Source organism: Protopterus annectens, chromosome 14.part0 (genome assembly GCF_019279795.1).
Source record: "Protopterus annectens isolate FY-2018-M chromosome 14.part0, PAN1.0, whole genome shotgun sequence".
Classification (NCBI taxonomy): Eukaryota; Metazoa; Chordata; order Ceratodontiformes; family Protopteridae; genus Protopterus; species Protopterus annectens.
Genome location: NC_056748.1, coordinates 913,076,461 through 913,095,372, shown reverse-complemented (window position 1 = coordinate 913,095,372; position 18,912 = coordinate 913,076,461). Strand labels below are relative to the sequence as shown.

At 41.9% G+C, this 18,912-nt stretch overlaps 1 protein-coding gene across 1 annotated transcript in view; it reads left to right on the top strand.

Annotated features, from left to right (window-relative positions):
• BTAF1 (B-TFIID TATA-box binding protein associated factor 1) overlaps positions 1-18,912 on the top strand; it is a 3,603,226-nt gene that overhangs the window by 262,776 nt on the left and 3,321,538 nt on the right. The window contains exon 5 of the mRNA XM_044055641.1: positions 11,493-11,509. Within this exon, the coding sequence (XP_043911576.1) occupies positions 11,493-11,509 (17 nt within the window). The remainder of the gene's footprint in view (positions 1-11,492; positions 11,510-18,912) is intronic.

Here is an 18,912-nt window from a genome sequence, read left to right as displayed (position 1 = left end):
AGTACGCAATTACTGGTGCCAAGCATTTTGTGAAGACCCTGGGCGCAGTAGATAAGCCAAAGGGCAGTGCAGAGAATTGATAATGAGTTGAACCTGCAATAAAGCGGAGGTATCTTCTGCAATTTTATGTGATAGGGACATGCAGGTATGCCTCCTTGAGATCCAACGTTACTAGCCAAGCCTTCTTGCCCAGCATGGGAAGAAGCTGCTGTGGTGTTAGCATCTTGAATTTGGGTACTTGCAGGTAAGTGTTTAGAATTGAAAGGTCCAGAATGGGTCTCCAGGCTTTGTCCTTTCTGGGGACTAGAAAGAGTCTTGAGTAATGTCCTTGTCCTTGCTCTTGTGTAGGTACCTGTTGAATGGCACTCATGTCCATGAGAGCTATAAGTTGTTTTTGAGCCTCTGCCCATTGATTTGGTGGCAGGTTTGGCATTCTTTTTATCCTTGGCAAAGTGTGAAAGTGGAATCTGTATCCTTGTGAGACAATATTTAGGACCAATTTGTCTTTTGTGATGATGTGCCAGTTGTCTGCAAAAAGTGCTAATTTTCCTCCCAAGGGAGCTGCCAAGAGAGATTTGCTTGGCAGTCTGAGGGTTAAGTCATTGTGTTTGTCTTCTGACAGCTTGTGGCCTGTTTTCTCCTCCTTTCTGGGTTGCGGTACCCCATTGTCGAGGCTTGTAAGGGCCTTGTGACTGACCTCTGCCCCTTGGGCGTCTGTATTTGCCCCTCTGTGGTCTGTCAGAGGCTGGAAAGGACCAGTTTTTTGTTGGCCAATTTCTGCTGAAACGAGGGGGTTGGACCTGTAAAAAAAAATCCTTGACCGTCTGCATAGATTTTGCCTTATCCTCCATTTTCTTTAAAACCTCTTCTGCTTTTACACCAAATAAAACATCCTGCTGTAAAGGTGCATCCAATAACTTTGCTTTAACATGATCAGGTAGGGTTTGTTCTTTCAACCAAACATGTCTACGTATGACGGACCCAGTCACTGCTGCTCAGCTGGAAGCCTCCAATGAATCAAATCCACATTGTAAAGTATGTTTTCCCACTTGTTCAGCTGCATACAACAAATATTGCATTTCCTTGAAATCAGGCTGCTCTGAATGAGTGATCATTTTTTGTTTTAATTGAGACATCAGATATTGCTGATATTTCAGCATGTGAAACTGGCAATTTAAGGCCCTCATAGCCAGAGTAGATGAGGTATATACTCTCTTTCCCCATCTGTCTAGTACTCTGGAATCCCTTTCAGAGGGTACAGGATTTTTAGCAATAGAGGCCTTAATCCCTTTGGGACCCTGGGAAATGGTTTCTGGATCAGCAACAGGGCTGTGAGTCAGGGACTCTGTAGTACCTGTCTGGTTTGGCTGGTGCAGGAGGTAGAGAGTCTGGGTTAAGGCTAGATTCTAAGTAAACATCATCCACAATGTCTAACACGGGAGGGATAGCAAGTGGTCTGTGCTGGGGTAGGAAAAGGAACTCACAGAGCCTTTTCTTAGAATCAGAGTAATCCTGGCCTTCCCAGTGGAAATGTTCCCTCATGGTATGTAAAGTCTCCCCAAAAGAGTAGTCTTCTGGGGGAGATGCTGAGGGAATAGACTCTTCAGCATCAGAGTCTTCATAAGGGGGAAAAGAGTATTCCTGTTCCTCAGAAGAATCTGAGGAAATTGAGACCTGGTCAGAGGAAGCATAATCCTCCTCCTGTCTTGGCCTTTTATCAGGAGGGGGATGGGAACCCCTGATTAGGGTAATTAAATCTTCAGCCATCTTAAGCATCTGTTTCTTAGGCATGGGGCCTTGTACTGGAGACTGCTGTACAGTCTTTTTTGTTTTTAAAGGAGTTTTCAGCTTTGCATAAGATTTGATGGTGAGCGTAGTCTGTCTGAAGACACCTTCTGCAACTGCAGGCATTTCAACTGCACCGGAATCTCCTACTCTGGAGTTGGAAGGGGCTAAAGATGAAGGCTGCGGTGGCCTAGTAATCTATGCTTGGGGATAGGAAGCTGTCTGAGGTTCTAAATCATTGGTCGTCAGGGGCTGCGTAGGTGCCTCACTGAAAACCGGAGAACCGGCGACTGGGCCAGCAGAGGCCTCTGAGTCTGGTTTGGGTCTCGTGCGTTTTTTATGCATGCCGGTCGTCGGTTGCTCCGACGGCATGGTATAATTAAATTTCCTACCAAAGTAATGGGTGAAGTCAAAACGACGTTTAATAGTTCGTTTATTAAACCTAGCACAAAACCAACAACCTGTGACGTCATGGTCTGGGCCTAGGCAAGGAATACAATAAGAATGGAAGTCCTTACGAGTATTTGCTTCCCACAAGAAATGCAATTGTTAACTTTTTCTGACATCGGACTGAGGCAAGAAAAGGTTCCCCAATGGGGTACTTAGCTTTATTGAAGACTTCGGTCTGAAATTCGAATTGAAAATCTCAGGAGTTGGCTGACCGGCACTTGCGAACTGCTTCTGCTTCGGGCACCGCACGGCAAGAAAGACTGAAGAAAATGGCGTTGGATGCCTCTCTTATACCCCTGACGCACTGACTTCAGGGAAGAAGCGACAGCAACCGACGCCGGACCAAGACTTTGGAACTCTGGCCAACTGCGGGGACCGCCTGACGGCAGGATAACCCAAGTGTGATGACTGCAGCAGTGTAACACGATGAACATCTGCAATTCAAATTATAGCTTGCTACAGATCACCCACCATGACCCAGGAGAGACTGGAAAATAAGAAGGTCCTACCAAACGCCCTAATATTGGGTGATTTCAATTACCCAAACATTAACTGGGAGAACTTCTCAAGTACTAACTCCCTTGCCCAACGTTTCCTAGAATTTTTAAACTTTAACACCCTGGATCAATTTGTCAACACCCCCACCAGAGGTGATGACATTGGACCTGGTCATCACCAACATGGGCGACTGGTGTTCTACACCGGAGGTCAACCCCTCGCTGGTTAGATCAGACCATAGACTAATCACTGTGGATATCCACATTCTGCCCCACCCCCAATCAAGGAAACCACAGTGAAAAACTTTTCAGAAGCAAACTTCACATTACTTAAGACTGAGGTGGAAAAGTTCACAGCCCTCATGCTAAAGGACAATGCTGTCCAAGCTGCTGAATCCCTTACAAAGGCACTCTGTGAGCACCTGCAAGAATGCATGGATCTTGCTATCCCAAGCAAAAACAAGACTCACTCCTCCAAGAAAAGGAAACCAGTCTGGTGGACCCCTGCCATAAACAAGCTATACAATAGAAGGAGGAAACGAATACAGAAAAGAGTAAAATCCCAAGAAGGAAAGACATCCCTGATCAGTGTTGGCAAGAAACTACGATCCCTCATAAAATCATCCAAGGCTAGCCTCGAATGAAAAATTGCCAAGGACTCCTAAGATAACCACAAAGCGTTCTTTAGCTATGTCAAGAACATAAGTGGAAACTCTCAGATCTGCTCTGAGTTAGTGTAGAATGGCACAAAATACACTGAACCGACTGATATTGCCAACATTCTGGCAGACAGGTTTAGTGCAAACTTCACCCCCCCCCCTTCACCCCCTAAAGGGCCCATAACTATACCAGAAGAATGTAGAGCCCCGGCAATCACTGACACATTGGTTAAAACAGCCCTATCCAAAGCCAAAAACACAGCTTCAATGTGACCTGATGGTGTCCTAGGTTGTGTCTTAAACGAACTCCAAAATAAAATAACCCCTCACCTAAACACACTGTTCAAACTCAGCCTCTCTACAGGCTATCTACCCATGGAGTGGCACACAGCAACAGTTATCCCACTCAACAAAGGTGGAGCCACAACGGACCCTGGGAACTATCGCCCTATAAGCCTGACTAGCTTGGTCTGCAAGGCTATGGAGCGCATCATCATGGAACTCATTAACAGAGACATTGGACCCTACCCAGTTTAGTTTTAAGAGGAGATCATGCCTCCTAAACCTGGTGGACTTCTGTGAGACAGTTACCAAGGCTTTAGACGAGGGAAAGGAGATCCACACAGCCTACCTAGACCTCGCAAAGGCTTTCAACACCATTCCCCATTCTGGTATTATAGACAAGCTCACCAGCCTGAACATAAACCCCTACGTCACGAGATGGGTTGCCAATTGGTTCACGGATAGAACCCACATGGTGAGTGTTGCAGGCTCTAGGTGTAACTCTAAACCGGTTACAAGTGGCGTCCCCCAGGGCTCAGTCCTGGGACCCCTCCTGTTGGGTATATACTTCTCAGAGGTACTGGCAAGCACAGGAGGACTATGGCTGACCAAGTTCGAAGACGGCTGCAAACTGGGGGCCATAATTGACTCTCCAGCTGATAGACATCCTCCAGAAGGGTCTCACTGAGACGTATACCTGGTGTCAAAATCAAGACCTCAAGCTAAATGCCAAAAGTGCATAGTCCTCCCCTCTGGAAAAAACAAAGTACCCGCGAGCTGCCACATAAGTGGTAGTCGCCTAAATATAGGAAATGTAATAAGGGATCTGGGGACCCAAGTAGATACTACTCTCCTTTGATAATCATATTGCCAAGGTTAGAAAATCCTTCTATGTGGCCCACCTAATCATAAAAGGGTTTGCATCTTAGAACTAGAGAGGTTATTGTGCCCCTCTACGCATCACTCATCAGACCCATCGTAGAGTACAACGCCCTATTTGGGATGTACCTTACAAGACACCTGCAACAACTGGAAAGATCACCGCAGAAGTACCTCACCAAGAGGATTTACTGGCCTCAAACAGATGCCTTATGCAGCCCGACTGAAGAAACTCCAGCTGTACTCTGTTGCATACCGTTACTCAGAGGTGATCTCTGCCTGACATACAAGGCCATATCCAACCCAGAATTGATGGACATGCTCCACCTAAAAAAAACAAATCCCCGAGAGCCACACTCTCTAGGGATCTAAACCTCACCACAATGATATAGTACTTGCTAGAGGGATAGATTCCTGTCCCAGAGACTCCCCATGCTTTGGAACAGGATTCCAATCTACTTTAGGCAGAGCCCTTCACTAACTCTCTTCAAGAGAAACCTTGACAAGTGGATGGGAAACAGAAAATTTACCCCGAGGATCACTGCAGTGGCTTTGCCTGACAGAGGCACAGGGAACTAATGGCTCTGCTGGACAGAGGCACAGGGAACTAGTCTAATGGGGCCGCAAAAGCCAATACATTCTGGCTAGGCTTACAGATGCCCTCGGGCAGATAGCCTAGTACTTACCTATGAACCCTGGGTTCTACAGAAAGCAAAAACCCATGGGAAAGAGCATCATTCTAATAGCCCCTCATTGGCCTAGTCAGATTTGGTTCCCCTTCCTTCGACTTCATTTGGAGGACCCTTGGATTCTGGACCCAGTTCCACACCTTTTGACACACTCTGGGTATCTTCATCCCTCTCTGCAGTCCGTGAAGCTGACAGCTTGGTTTCTCCAATTCCTATCATAGCTAGGTTCCATAACCTCTCCAATGAGACAAAACGGATCCTTTATCTTTTCATAAATCTTCTACTAGGAAGTTGTATCTTAAATTTATTTTATTTTGCATTTGTTAACCGGGGGTGTCTGAGCCGAAAAGGCCCTTTTTCAGCAGAGGCCCGGGGAGAAAAGCTCCACAAAGAAAAGTTACAGACTCATTTAGTTTTTTAGACATGATCAGTATACACACAAATTACAAGGGACATGTTTTTACAGTGGTATGTGGCACATAAACAGTTACAGTGGAGAGAACAAAAAAAATAATTTTAAAAATAAAGGTAATTAATAGATTTGTGGTGTACAGCTGAAATTTGGAACATAGGTAGAATACATACATAGTACACAGGTACAGTACATACATTGTAGATTAGCCAGTGTTTGTGAGTAAGACTGAAAACTATTATCAAGTGCTCTAGATTTAGTATGTGTATGTTATCCGCTTTCACTAGCCTCGGGAGCAATCATGGCACTGCCAACTTTGCTTGAGATGTTGCCTGATGAGGTCTTTAAAGGAGGCTTTGGATGATGTGTTTTGAATGCTAGTAGGGACAGAGTTCCATTTTTAGCCACTGAACTACTATATAGTGCATCTCCAAAGCTATTGTAGCTGTTGGTGACTTCTAGTAGTTTGCTTGATGATCTAAGAGGCCTTTTGGCTGAGTGATGTAATAGGTTTTTGAGGGCAGGACACTTATTGGGGAGGTAATAGATAGAATGACAGAGGCAGAGCTGATTGTAGGTTAGGAGGTTGGGCAGTTCAAGCCAGTGGAGCGGTCTCAAAGCAGTACAGTGATGAGTTCTCTATGAGCAATTCGCAGCAAATTGGGCAATTCTGTTATAGCAGGCTTCCATTTTGCTTAGTTGAGTTTTGTTGAGATTAGTCAGAATGGGAGATGCATAAAGTAGGGTGGATAGAAGTTGGGAGCGAGCAATAGCTGATCTAGTGTTATTGGTAGGAAATGGTTTGATACGGTAGTGACCCCAGTTTGGCATGTACTTTTTTAATAGTTAAGTTGAGATGACTGTCAAATTTTAGTGAGAGTCTATGGTTATTCCCAATAGCTTAGCCTGTGCCACTGGAGCAATTGGAGTAGCATTTGTGGAGTAGATAGTGAATTGACTGTTGGTGTTTTTGTTAGAACTGGTTATAATCATAAGCTGAGTTTTCTTTGGATTGAGGATAAGTTGGTCTTTGGTAAGGTAGTTTTCAACGTCAGAGAATGCTAGTTGAGTTGTTTGCAGGCGGGTGGGAATGTTTTGTGCAGCAGAGATTAAGGTAGTGTCATCTGCATACTGAATTATAGATGCATGCTGTGTGGAGGTATGGAGGTCATTTGTGAAGACTGAATAGTAGTGGTCCTAAGATGGAACCCTGTGGGACTCCTATAGTTATGGGCAGCTGAGGAGGGTGAATTTTCTCATTTTACAGCTTGGTACCGGTCAGGTAAGTAGCTTTGGAACCAGGTAAGAGTTGAATTTGATAGATGATATTGGTTTAGTTTGTTTAGCAGGATTTGCTGTGAGACTGTGTCAAATGCTTTGAACATATCCAAAAAAAAAGAGTTGACACCTGTAGGCCTTCATTTTTGAGACGGTTCACTGCGTCTGTGAAGCAGAGGAGGGCTGTAGTGGTACTATGGGGCAGGTCTGAAACCATGCTGATTAGGTGACAGGATGTTACTGTCTAGGAGATGGTTTAGCATCTGGGTCTGGATGCATTTTTCTAGGGTTTTGGCCAGGGGGGGGAGAGTAAAGCAAATGGGTCTGTAGTCAAGTTCAGTGGAGGTCCTGCCTTTATGTATGGGTGTTACATAGGATATTTTCCAGAGTTTGGGCACAGTTTTCAACAATTGATCTGTTTGAGAGTGGAGACTGGGATAGCAATAGCATCTGCTGTGAGTTTCAAGAAGTAGCTGGGGTGTAGGTCGGCTGCTGTTGATAAGGTTTTTAGTTTGGAGAGCATGCTTTTGATTTAAGTGTGGTGGAAACTGTTTTGAGGGTAAAGCTTGTATTAGTGTTATTTGTGTTGGGGGGGATAGTGAGGAAGGAACTGTGCTGTGATACTAAGGATAGAATTGAGTTCACAAAGTGGGAGTTGAATTGTGTTTCGATGGGAACTTTAGTGTCAGGGGTGGTTGGTTTGGGGGTAGCCTTTTGGGTGGGTTTTAGTAGCTGGTTTACATGTTTCCATAATTTTTGCGGGTTGTGTAAGTATTTAGTTTGTAATGTTGTGTAGTAGGATTTTTTGTCCAGCCTAATGCATTTTTTTGCACGGTTGCGCAGTTCTTGGTACATAGGCTGTGTTTTTTGTTTTTTTGATAGTAAAGCCAGGCAGTGTCTCTGGACTTGAGGATTTGTTTGGTTTCTTTACTGAGCCAGGGGTTTGTAGAGGTTCTAACCTTGATTTTGCACAGTGGAGCGACAGTGTCTAGGTGTTGTAGAAATGTTTTGTTGAAATATGCTACAGCCTGGTCAAGTGGGAGGGTTTTTAAGGGGTCCAGTCAGTTACAGATTTATGGAAAACATTTTCTATATGGGCTTCTAAAAATAGTATTGATCCTTACCAAGCCCCTATGGCCTCCTTTTTAGAGTTCTTGACTACGATTTTTAACAAAGGAGCTGCAGCAGCCGCAGTTCGTGTTAAATTGGCTGCTATTTCTAATTTTCATCTTGGATTTGAAGGGTTGAATATAGTGTCTCACAAGTTATCAAAAGCTTTTCTCAAATGGTTTTTTCATATTAGACCACCTGTGAAATCTCCCTATTCTCCATGGAATCTAAATGTTATGATTTCCCAGATAATTCTTCCGCCATTTAAATCAGCTTCCTCTTGTGACCTCAGATTTTTGTCATGGAAGACCAACTTTCTGGTGGCTATTACTTCTGCCCGCAGAGTGTCAGAGCTTCAGGCTTTATCCATCAAGCCTCCATATTTGATATTCAGTGCTGACAGTCTCTCTCTTAGAACATACCCCTCATTTTGCCCAAAGTTTGCACTGAAACCAATCTCAACCAGATGATTGATTTGCCAGTCTTCTTCCCCAACCATTCGAACAATTTAGTGTGTATGCTCCATAAACTTGATGTTCAGACAGCTCAGATTTTGTTTGGATAGAACAAGATTTCAGAAAATCAGCCCAGCTTTTTGTTTCATTCTTGGACTCCAGGAAGGGTAGACAAGTGGCTAAAACAACTGTCTAAATGGTTATCTGATTGTATCACCTTTGCCTCTTCAGCTGCCAGTATGCCTTTGCAACTTAAGATTAAAGCTCACTCAACCAGAGCAGTTTCTACATCATCTGCTTTTTCTGCCACGCTTCCTGTTAACATTTGTGCAGCAGCCACTTGGTCAAAACCTCATACCTTTATCACTCATTACAAAGTTGACAGGGCCTCCTTTGGATCCATGGTCCTGAAAAATATCCTCCCGTGAGCCACCCGAGGTTGATGGTGCTTTGGACGCTACCCATCAGTAAAGAATGAGTGGCGAGATTGAACAACTTCGCATAAAGAAGTTATGTACTTACCATAACGTTCCATGTGAGTTTTTCATTTTGCCTTCATTCTTGCGTCCCCCCCCGTGCTGTTAGATGACCGAGATGCTGAATCCATCCTGGTTACTCAGTCCTTCTATACCTTTCTCTTGGGAGTGAAAGATTGACATATGGTATTATTATTATACGCAGCAAACAAGATCTGAGTTAATTCCAGGTGCATCATGGGATAGGGACTTGGCCTCGAGCTTTGCAATTTGCCGTATCGGAGCTGAGGGATCTGCTCCGAACCCATCAGTAACAAATGAAGGCGAGAGGAACAACTTATGGAACATTATGGTAAGTATATAACTTTTTATTTTCTCCTATACAGTTTTTCTTTTCCTTAGTATTCTATGAATACTGCCTTACTCTCAAACTTTCTTAACAGAGTTTTTTTTCAGTAAGCCTGTATTACCATTATTGGTAGTCCATTCTCTTACATATAGGTAATTTCTTGCTATACCATTGTTAGTAGCTAGAATGTATCTTCCTTTTTCTGTTATGCCATTGCTGGTAATAAGCATTTATCTTCCTTTTCTTGCTTTTCAACAAAAAATATTTTTTTTTGTCTGTACTTATTGGCTTGTTTTTTGCAGTATGGCTGATAAGCTGACTGGTTTTAGAAATGCAGTTCCTGTGGGCATAAGATCTGCAATTCTGCTGCCCACTGGGAGTGTTTATCTTTTGAGCCCAGCACATTTGGACACCTCTTGCTCTATTAATGTACTTTTTAACACTAGTGATAGGAGGAATAATTTAATATTAAAAGGCCTCCTCCTGGCTTCAGCTTCTGCAGGCACTTATTCAGGAGCTCAGACCCCCTCTCAAAAATCGAAGGATACCAGGGAGTACCATAAATGCTCATCTGCCCAAGCTCTTCAGTTCATACCTTCTTCAGAGCCTGCTAAGAAGGTTTCTAAGACCTCAGATCCAAAGTCTTTGGGTCAGACACCAACTGTAGTCGCATCTCCTTGGCCCTGTGCTCCTTGGTTTTCTCCGGAGCCAGTATCCCTGAGATTAAGTTCTCCTTTATTTTTGACAGCGACCCCGAAGTAGTAAAGACAACCTTATATGTCCTCTTCGATTTCGTCTTCTAGAAGTCTTGAGTCAGAGGTGGATAGGATGATGGGATAATTTCTCACTTGACTACCTGTTCAGGCATAACCTTGAGTAGACCTGCCTGGATGCAGTCGTGCGATTTCACAGATTCTTTTAAGGCCTCATTTATCAATGCTCCCTTTGAGGGATCTTCCTAGTTTGGGCCAACAGAGATGCTGTCCCACAGTGAGAAGGATGGAAAGACCTTATTTGCTGTGAGAATCCATTTTTCTACTCCGCAGAGACCCTTTTCCAGAAATCAGTGTGGTGGTAAAAAGATGTGGTTTTTTAAATCTCAAGGGCCTTTCCAAGAGCCCTGTGGAGAAATTTTCCCCTAGAGGCAGAGGGGGGAAACCACTACAATGGGAGGCACTGTCCTCATGGCAGAAGGGGACTGCAGAGTCAGCAGTCTTTATTCTTTCTCTGATGGATCCTTTCAGTACTCCTGAAAGGTTACCCAACTCTCCCTGTCTGGAGGCAGTTGGGAAATGCTTGTCCTTGCACCCAAAAGCCTATATGTTGTATCTTTCGGCTTTTCCCGGTTTTGGGTTGCCATAGCGGAACTCAGGTCCACGAATGATTGGCAGTAGATTTTTATGTACCGGCTTGCCAGGCCTGACGCACAACCTTCAACGAAGGTACGCCCATTCACGCATGTCTCCACACAGAAGACGCTTTAGCTGAGAATCGAACAGGGCAACGTCTTACTGTGAGGTGCCAACGATACCACAGCACTATATAGCCATAACAAAAGATTTATGGGTGCAAGAGATCATATCCAGAGGATATTTCATTACCTTTTTACAAGCTCCCCAAATGAAAAGAAAATGTCTCCCTGATGTTCTACCCAGTGAGCGAGTTAGCAGCTCTGCAGATTCAAAAGCTGCTGGACAGGAGTTCTCCAAGAGATCACCCCAGACCAAAAAGTAGCCAGAATTTACTCGATTCTTTAGTGCCAAAGAAAACATGGGACCCGCGACCCATTCTGGATGTTGGTTATCTAAACACCTTTATAAAACTCCAGATTCCAGATGGTCACTGTTCAGTCCATTCTATCTCCTTCAGAAGGATAGCTTGATGTGATCTCTAGATATTCAAGATGCTTACTTTCCTAGCAAAATGAACAGCTGCTGTGGAAAATATCTACTCTTATGGCTGAGAGCCAGGCATTACCAATTCAGAGCCTTGCCCTTTGGGTCTTAAAATAACCCCCGGGTGTTCAAATGTGTGGCAGTCATAGCATTTCCTTATTTATGACTGGCTCCTTACAGGACTGACCAGGCATATTTTGGATAAGGCCAGAGATTACCTACTCCGTTTATCTCGATCTCTGGGGATTACAATAAATCTTGCAAAATCACAACCAGTTCAGGTCTTGGAGCTTGTAGGGGTCTAGACAGTCATCTTGCTAGCTCTTCTCCCTTAAAACAGATTTCTTAATTTGAAATCTTATGTCAGTCAGGTTCTTTCTCATCCTTCTCCCCCAGCAAGAATAGTACTCAAAGCCCTAGAGTCAATGTCTGCTGCAATAACTTTAATACCCTCTGCTGTTCTCCATATGAGAATTCTTCAGTGGACCCTAGCAGTGCAATGGTCTTTCCATTTCTGCGACCTCAATAAAATTCTCAAGTTTGCAGAAAAATACCTATTGTGGTGGATACATTCCAAAGAGATTTGTAAAGGGTGCACATTTATCCTTCCTCCCCTGAATCCCGCATTGACTATGGATGCCTACCAGTTGGGGTGGAGGCATTGCTTGGACAGTCAGTTAAAAGCATATGCTTCCAAGAAGAGACCAATTTGCATATAAATGCTCTAGAGGTGAGAATGGTGCTTATAGTGTTGCAGGCCCTTCTGAGCTCTCTTCCACTAGGTACTGTTGCTATTAAGATGGACAACATCCCAGTAGTCTGGTACATCAACAAATGGGGGGACCAGATGCTGTCTCCTGTGCCAGGAAGCAGTGATTGCTTGGCAATGGGCTATCTCCTCCAACCACTTTCTGGTAGCGATGCACATACTGGGGGAATCCATCATATTAGCAGACAAGCTCAGCAAGACCATCCTGACTCCTCACAAGTGGTCTGTCAGTGGCAGATATGATCTTCCACAGTTGAGGTCCACTGTGCTACGACCAATTCACCTCTCCCCTTAACAAATGCATCAGGTTCCTTGCTGTAATTCCTCCTCAGGGACAGTCACAGAAAAATGCTGTAGTCCATATTTGGCCCTCCAGTCTCTTTTATGCTTACCCTCCCCTGCCTCTATACTTACCCACCCCTGTCTCTAATACCCAAGTTTCTTCAGAAAACGCGTTGGTTGAAGAACAAAGGAATCCTCATTGCCCCCTTACTAGCTTTGGCAGATGTGTTTTTGCTTTCTTTGGTCTGACCTGGTGTGTCCACCTTGGGCACTGGATCCTCTTACAGATCTCTTGTTACACCCTGCAGGGATGATTCATCTGGACATCATGGGCTTCAAAGTGACTGCATGGTTTGTCGAATTCCATTGATGGCTAGGTATTCCAGGCTGTTTTACCCATTTGGTCAAATTATTTTCTCATCCGACAAACCTTCAACCAGGAAGATTTATAAGAACAAATGGAAAAAATTTTCTTTGTGGGCTCCTCAGAGGGATTTGGATCCTTTAACTGCTCCACTTTCAGCTATTTTGGATTTCCTTTACTGCATTTTTCAAACCGTGGTGGGTTTCTCCACATTGAAGTGCAGCTGTCCGCCATCTCCAACTACCACATTGACACTGTTTCTCCTTTAGCCTCACCTAGGTTATGCAAGGCTTTCCTAAAAGGTACATTTTTGCTTGACCATCAATTTAAGATCCCACTCCAACTTGGGATATGACTTTACAGGCTTTGGTACACCCACCATTTGAGCCTTCATCGAAAATAGATCTCAAGTTTCTGTCTTGGAAAACTATCTTTTTGGTGGTTATCACTTCGTGTCAGAACTCCAAGGACTATCTACGAAACCGCCATGTTTAATTTTTCATAAGGAAAGAGTTGCCTTACATAAACTAATCCTTCCTTTCTATCAAAAGTGGCCTCTGAATAAAACATCAATCAAGTCATCATTCAACCAGTTTTCTTTACAGATTTTGACAAGAGAAAATACCAGTCTTCTCTTAGATGTCCATAGGCAACTTCATTTTTATCTTCATAGGGTTAAGGAATTTAGGAAAACTGATATTGTTTTTCCCATCTTATTAGAAAATGAGACTACCAGTTTCAAAAACTACTCTAGCTAAATGGATAAGATTGTATTTTTAATGTTACTTCCTTAAGAGGCCTAACTTTACCAAGACAACCAAAAACTTATTCAGCTAGGTCAGTGGCTACATCAGCTGTTGAAGATTTACCCACAGTTGGTGTGGTTTAATCGTAAGGGCGAAGCCCTACTGTTAAGGGGTTTTAGAGATTTTTTGGTTAAATAAGCTTTCAGCAGAGTAATTGTGGGTGAGAACTTAAACTTTACAATTGCAAGGATGTATCGCGGGGAGTAAGAATGGGCGAATATAACAAGGGTAGATTAGTGACTGAATTCTGTGGCAGGCACTTAAACAGAATTACATAGTAGTAACCCAAAATACAATAATTGGGCTAGACTGGATAGAAATTGTTTCACAGGGCATATTTATTTGAAAACAGACACATCCAGTTACTATATCAGATAATTTACCCATAAAAATAAGATGGAGGGATCATGTTAAAATGAGACGGTGGTGTTTTGCTATTTATTTCTTAAAAAAAAAAAGATTTTAAGGGAATAATTAGTTATGAATCGCATGTTAAGGAAGATAGAAATTACTTGAAGTACTGGCTAGTTTGTGGATAACATGACAGCAGAGATTAAACACATGACAAAGAAATGGATATGTGAAAGTAACCTTTTTCAGTCTCTAAAATATTGCAGAAGATGGGGACTCTTCAGTACAAGAGCAACTGCAGAGTGCTCAAGTGAAACTAAGGGAGTATTTTGATAAAATGCACAAGTTTAGAAATGTGCTGTCCATCTACTTTGTAATAACGTTAGACAAAAAAATTGAAAACAATGACTTGGACAAGAGATTGTGCAGGCTGTAGCCAACCCAAGGGAGCCTTTGACAAGGAAAGTAACCAGAGATGAAATTTTGGATATTTCATGAAAAGCTTTATAAAGCAGAGGAATGCGGAAACCAAAAAAATGTTTAAATGGAAAGACTTTGGAACCAAGGTTCGAGGAAGGAATGTCCCTATTTAATATCTGAAATAGGAAGAGATTAAATAAAAACATTGATGTTTAATCAGTTGATGGGCAGGTTTCCAGGAACAGATGGTATTCCAATAGATACTGGGAATTTAGGAGGAAAGAAAATCGTAAAGATCTGAAAGGCTTTAAGGCTTCTGCTATCAAGATTTTAAATAAGGGAGTGAGTACCCGCATCTTGGAAGGAAGGTGTTTTATCTTTATTACCCAAAGAGGGTAAAGTTCCTTCAGTTTCTGTTTTATGTAGATCCATTTTGATTTTTTAACATAATTATGAAGTGTTTGTATTAAATCGTTAGGTATGGGTAAGTATAGCAGTGTGGAGGAGAGACTTTTGACAACCTTAATTGAACGATGAACAAGAGGGCTGTGGAATTTAAGAAAACGCTAGTGTTTGGATAGTCTTGCTGCAGCAAAAGCATTCAGTAGTGACAGTATTTTGAGTAGGGCAGTGGTAGAATAATAGTGTTAGAATATATACAAAGTTTCAGAGGCAAGAATTAAGGTGGTAGGATTCTTCTCTGACTGTTAGAACAAAGAAACTGGGTAGGGATTTCTTATTTTCTCCATTTGTTTTCTATTTATAGCCATTAGCAAAGTAAGGATTTCACAATTTGAAGGCTATGTAGTAATCAAGAAAAGTTAGTTTTCTTTGCAGATGTTTTGTACTTTATAAACTCAGAAAATGACATTTCAGTGTTGTAGATGGTTTTGAAGTCTTTTCAGGATGTTCTATAACTGAAAATAAAGCAAAACCTATGTCTGTAAACAACATACCCACGCATAAATTAGTTTAACAATACCCATACTTCTGAGGACATGAGATGGAAGTATTTGTGTATGGATTAAAGTGTTCTGTTATAGCAGCTAAAGTTAGGTGAAGTAAAAGATAGATTAATGCAAAAATTGCGAAACCTGAAGCTTGATGATGAATTGTAAGGTACAAGCAGTGAAAAATATGTGAATACGTTTAGTTTATATGCATTTTAGGTTTTATCAACACGAAAATTGACAGTTAAGAGTTGAAGGGGTAAAAAATTGGGGAAGAGGGTGAGCATTGCAAGGGATACATTTTCTCCCCATAGGACAAGGTGGTTTAGGGTTACCTGATCTGAAGGGTACTTTTAAAGCTATGCATTTAAACCTTGTATACGTAACTGCAGCAGAAAAGGGAGCAAGTCATAGTGGAAAGAGATAGTGTTGGTGAGGAAAGTTTGGGGGAAAGACTAGGATTTTGGATGAAAGTCCTTAAGGAAAAGAGTAGCAACTAATAAAGAATTTAATACAAGGTAGCAAAAAGTATTGCAAGAACTTAGCCAGCATAGACATGGAGGAAGCATTTTACCAGTAGGATGTCTGCAAGTAGGAGTATAGAAAGTAAGAAATTAACCAGAATGTACTGGAAGAAGTTAAGAATGAGCAACAATATTGATAGCAAATAACTAGGGAGAGAGAGGTAATGGAATGTCGTGAGGATAAGCAGGACTTTGGAGTGCAAGTTAGTGATCACCATCCTTATCTAAGATTGAGAACATAGTGTAGACAAAAAGAAAGGGGTGAAGGGATAGAATAGGACTAGAGGAATGCCTAGTGAAAGACCAGCTCTGCTAGAGGTAAGTGGGAGTGTAGGGTATAGAAAATATTGTCTCATGGCTGTAAGAATTAATCCGAAATTTAGAAAAGCTTGGGAAAAGAGAATAGAAAGGAACAATGGAAGAAAATTGTAGGGCTGTCCAGTTTGCAGCCAAGTCCAGAGGGTTGAGGAATTTTGCATGAAAGTGTTTGCATTAGTGTTTTATACCGCAGATCCATTTCAGAGGATTTCTGATCAGCTAGATAGCAAATCCTGGAAATGCCATGAGAAGGGAGATATTGGGAGCCTGTTTTTTGAGCATGTAAATGAGTTGGCAGATTAAAAAAAAATTCCCTACAGAGTACTTTGACAGAAATGTGGAAAAGATGTATGGAAGTAACTAAGGAAATGTTTTTTTTTTAATTCTGTATAGGATCTGAATAGTTTCAACATAGTAAAGCCTAACTAAACTTTAGTGTTGCTGACTACCAAAAATGCAGTGACTAGAAAATGGAAATTGATAAAATTCCCTTACATTTGGTTCAGATTTTTATGTACTGTACCTTGGAATAAAATGGAGGGTCAGCAAGTTTGTCCTAACCTTTGTTGCCAGCCGCATAACACTTGGTGTAATTGGTAGTGTCACATGTCTGCTGCTTAGACAATGAATTATTGCTTAGCATAACACTGTGACAAATGCAAATACCCAACTAAAACAAAGGCCATCCTCACTCAGTCTTGAAGCATCCTGTGAGCAGTACAGATTAACATGGCATTTCACATATTCATTCTGAATAATCGTACAGTAAGGCTGTCAAAGTCCTTAACCAAGCTCCATCAAAATTTGTTTGAGTAAACTAAACACTACAATGTATATTGATAAACCACAGTGAAGAGCCACCATGTGGTAGATTATCCCAAACCCATTGCTTCAGTACCCTCAGCAGACACCTAAATAATGCACCGCTGACTGGTGACTTCATAGTCCGGCACAATGATTGTACTTGAAAAAAGCTGGATGACTAATTTATCAGGAGATGGGTAGCAAACAAGTGCCCGCAGGTACCTTAACCCAGGCTAATATATGTGTGATTTGGTGGTGCTGCATGTAGGGGTAGGTGATATGGTGCACAAATGTCTAAGGGATACGCAGATTGGCAGATTGACATGTTGGAACCCTTCAAGCATGTCACAAATGAAAGACCTTGGTATTGACCGGAATCCTTCCTTTACCAGGAATGATGCTGAAGTACTAAGGAAAGATGATTGGATTTAACAGTAGGCTAAATAGCTGGTGTCATTCCAGGGGGATCCAGTATGCCAGTGTGTGGGATGACTTGCTTAGTCCGAGACTAACTGCACCTAGGCTTCCATATACTGACAAAAGCCTTTGCTGCCCCTTAGTGCCTTTTTTTAGGCAAGGTCCAGCTAGTGGACTTCCCATTGTAGGTAGTAAAATCAAATATAAGATCACATCATGACGTCTTTGCTTAATTCTACAAGTCTGTTACCTGATCTTGAAGCTTTCCTGCATTTGGAGCATATCTGTGTCTTGTCAACAAAATTTGGTTTAAATCTTGTTTGCTCCCTCTCTACTTGGGTTTTGCATACATCATGCCTTTAGACCCGATGGAAACTCTGATGGTGTATCCATATGTATTACATTACATTACCTCTAGGAAGATTCAAGAGAGATTCAGAAACAGGATACATGATCCAAATTGCAGTAAATATGATCAGCTGTCAGATCATAACTTTCTACAAGACCCCTTCTATGTCCTCTGAAAAGCAATTGATTCCTAATTATTCTGAACTTCATATAAAGAAACTCCATCACTCTGACTTTAATTATCTAGTAGTTAACTTGAAAACCTATACCTCAAATGCAAGTTGTGTCTAAATCATTTTTGATTTCATAAACAAGAATTCCCCAGACTAAATTGTCCACTTTTCCTATGGTATTCTCGTAACTAGTTAAATTTGATCACAGACTGGTAACTTTATCCATCAAAATCTCTAAGCCTTTGAGATATAGATATCCTTGAATTTAAGGACTTCAAATGTATAAACCAAGATTAAAGTCTCCAAATTCACGTGTAGCTGTATTGCCAAGATGATGATGCGGCTAATGCTTAAGTAAACAAATTTTATTTGTGCCTGTATAAATGTATTTATGTAGCTGTCTCAACTAGATCAAAACAAAATGGGAATTTTAAAAGCAAAGCAGCACAATGGTACACAAGCATAAATAACCTGTGGATAACTTGGAATATGCAGCAAAACTAAAGCTCTTCAAATCAAGAATATCAAGATGATGTTAAAGGAAATGAAAAATGCCATCAGGGAAAACAGACATCTCATGAACTCGGACTAGTATCACAAGTTAACTGGTTGTACTCTCCAGACCTGCACATCAAACAGGTAAGGAGTTGAGGTTTCCATGTTTCTTGATAGGATGTCATTAACATTTTTGGGCCATTCTCTTTAATTTCATCACAGCCCCTTGGTTCACGAAATGTATAGCTGTGGCTGCAGCTCACGAGAAACTACATGAAATGAACGTATTCCCTTTTCTAGATAATTGGCCCCACGAACAATGGAGTATCTGCGGGTAGCATGGAACTCTTACTAATAATGTTCTAGACCACAGGCATTGGTGAACATTGTGAGAATTTACTTGAAGCCTTCACATAATCTAACTTTAGGGTGCAGTCTAGAGACAGTCATTCATAGTCAGTTTGCCTCTAAATAAGGGAATGTACTCCAACAAAAAACAGTGCCATCCCTGTTATGCCTGAAAGCACTAGAACTGAGGGTGGCCACAGTTTTCTTGGTTCCTCATACCTCTTTCAAAGTAAGAGTGCTTGTCACTCGTTTGAATGTAGTGGTGTCTGACCTTGCTTAAAGAAACTTTTTCAGATCAGTATCTCTAAGTCTTGCAAAACTGATTTC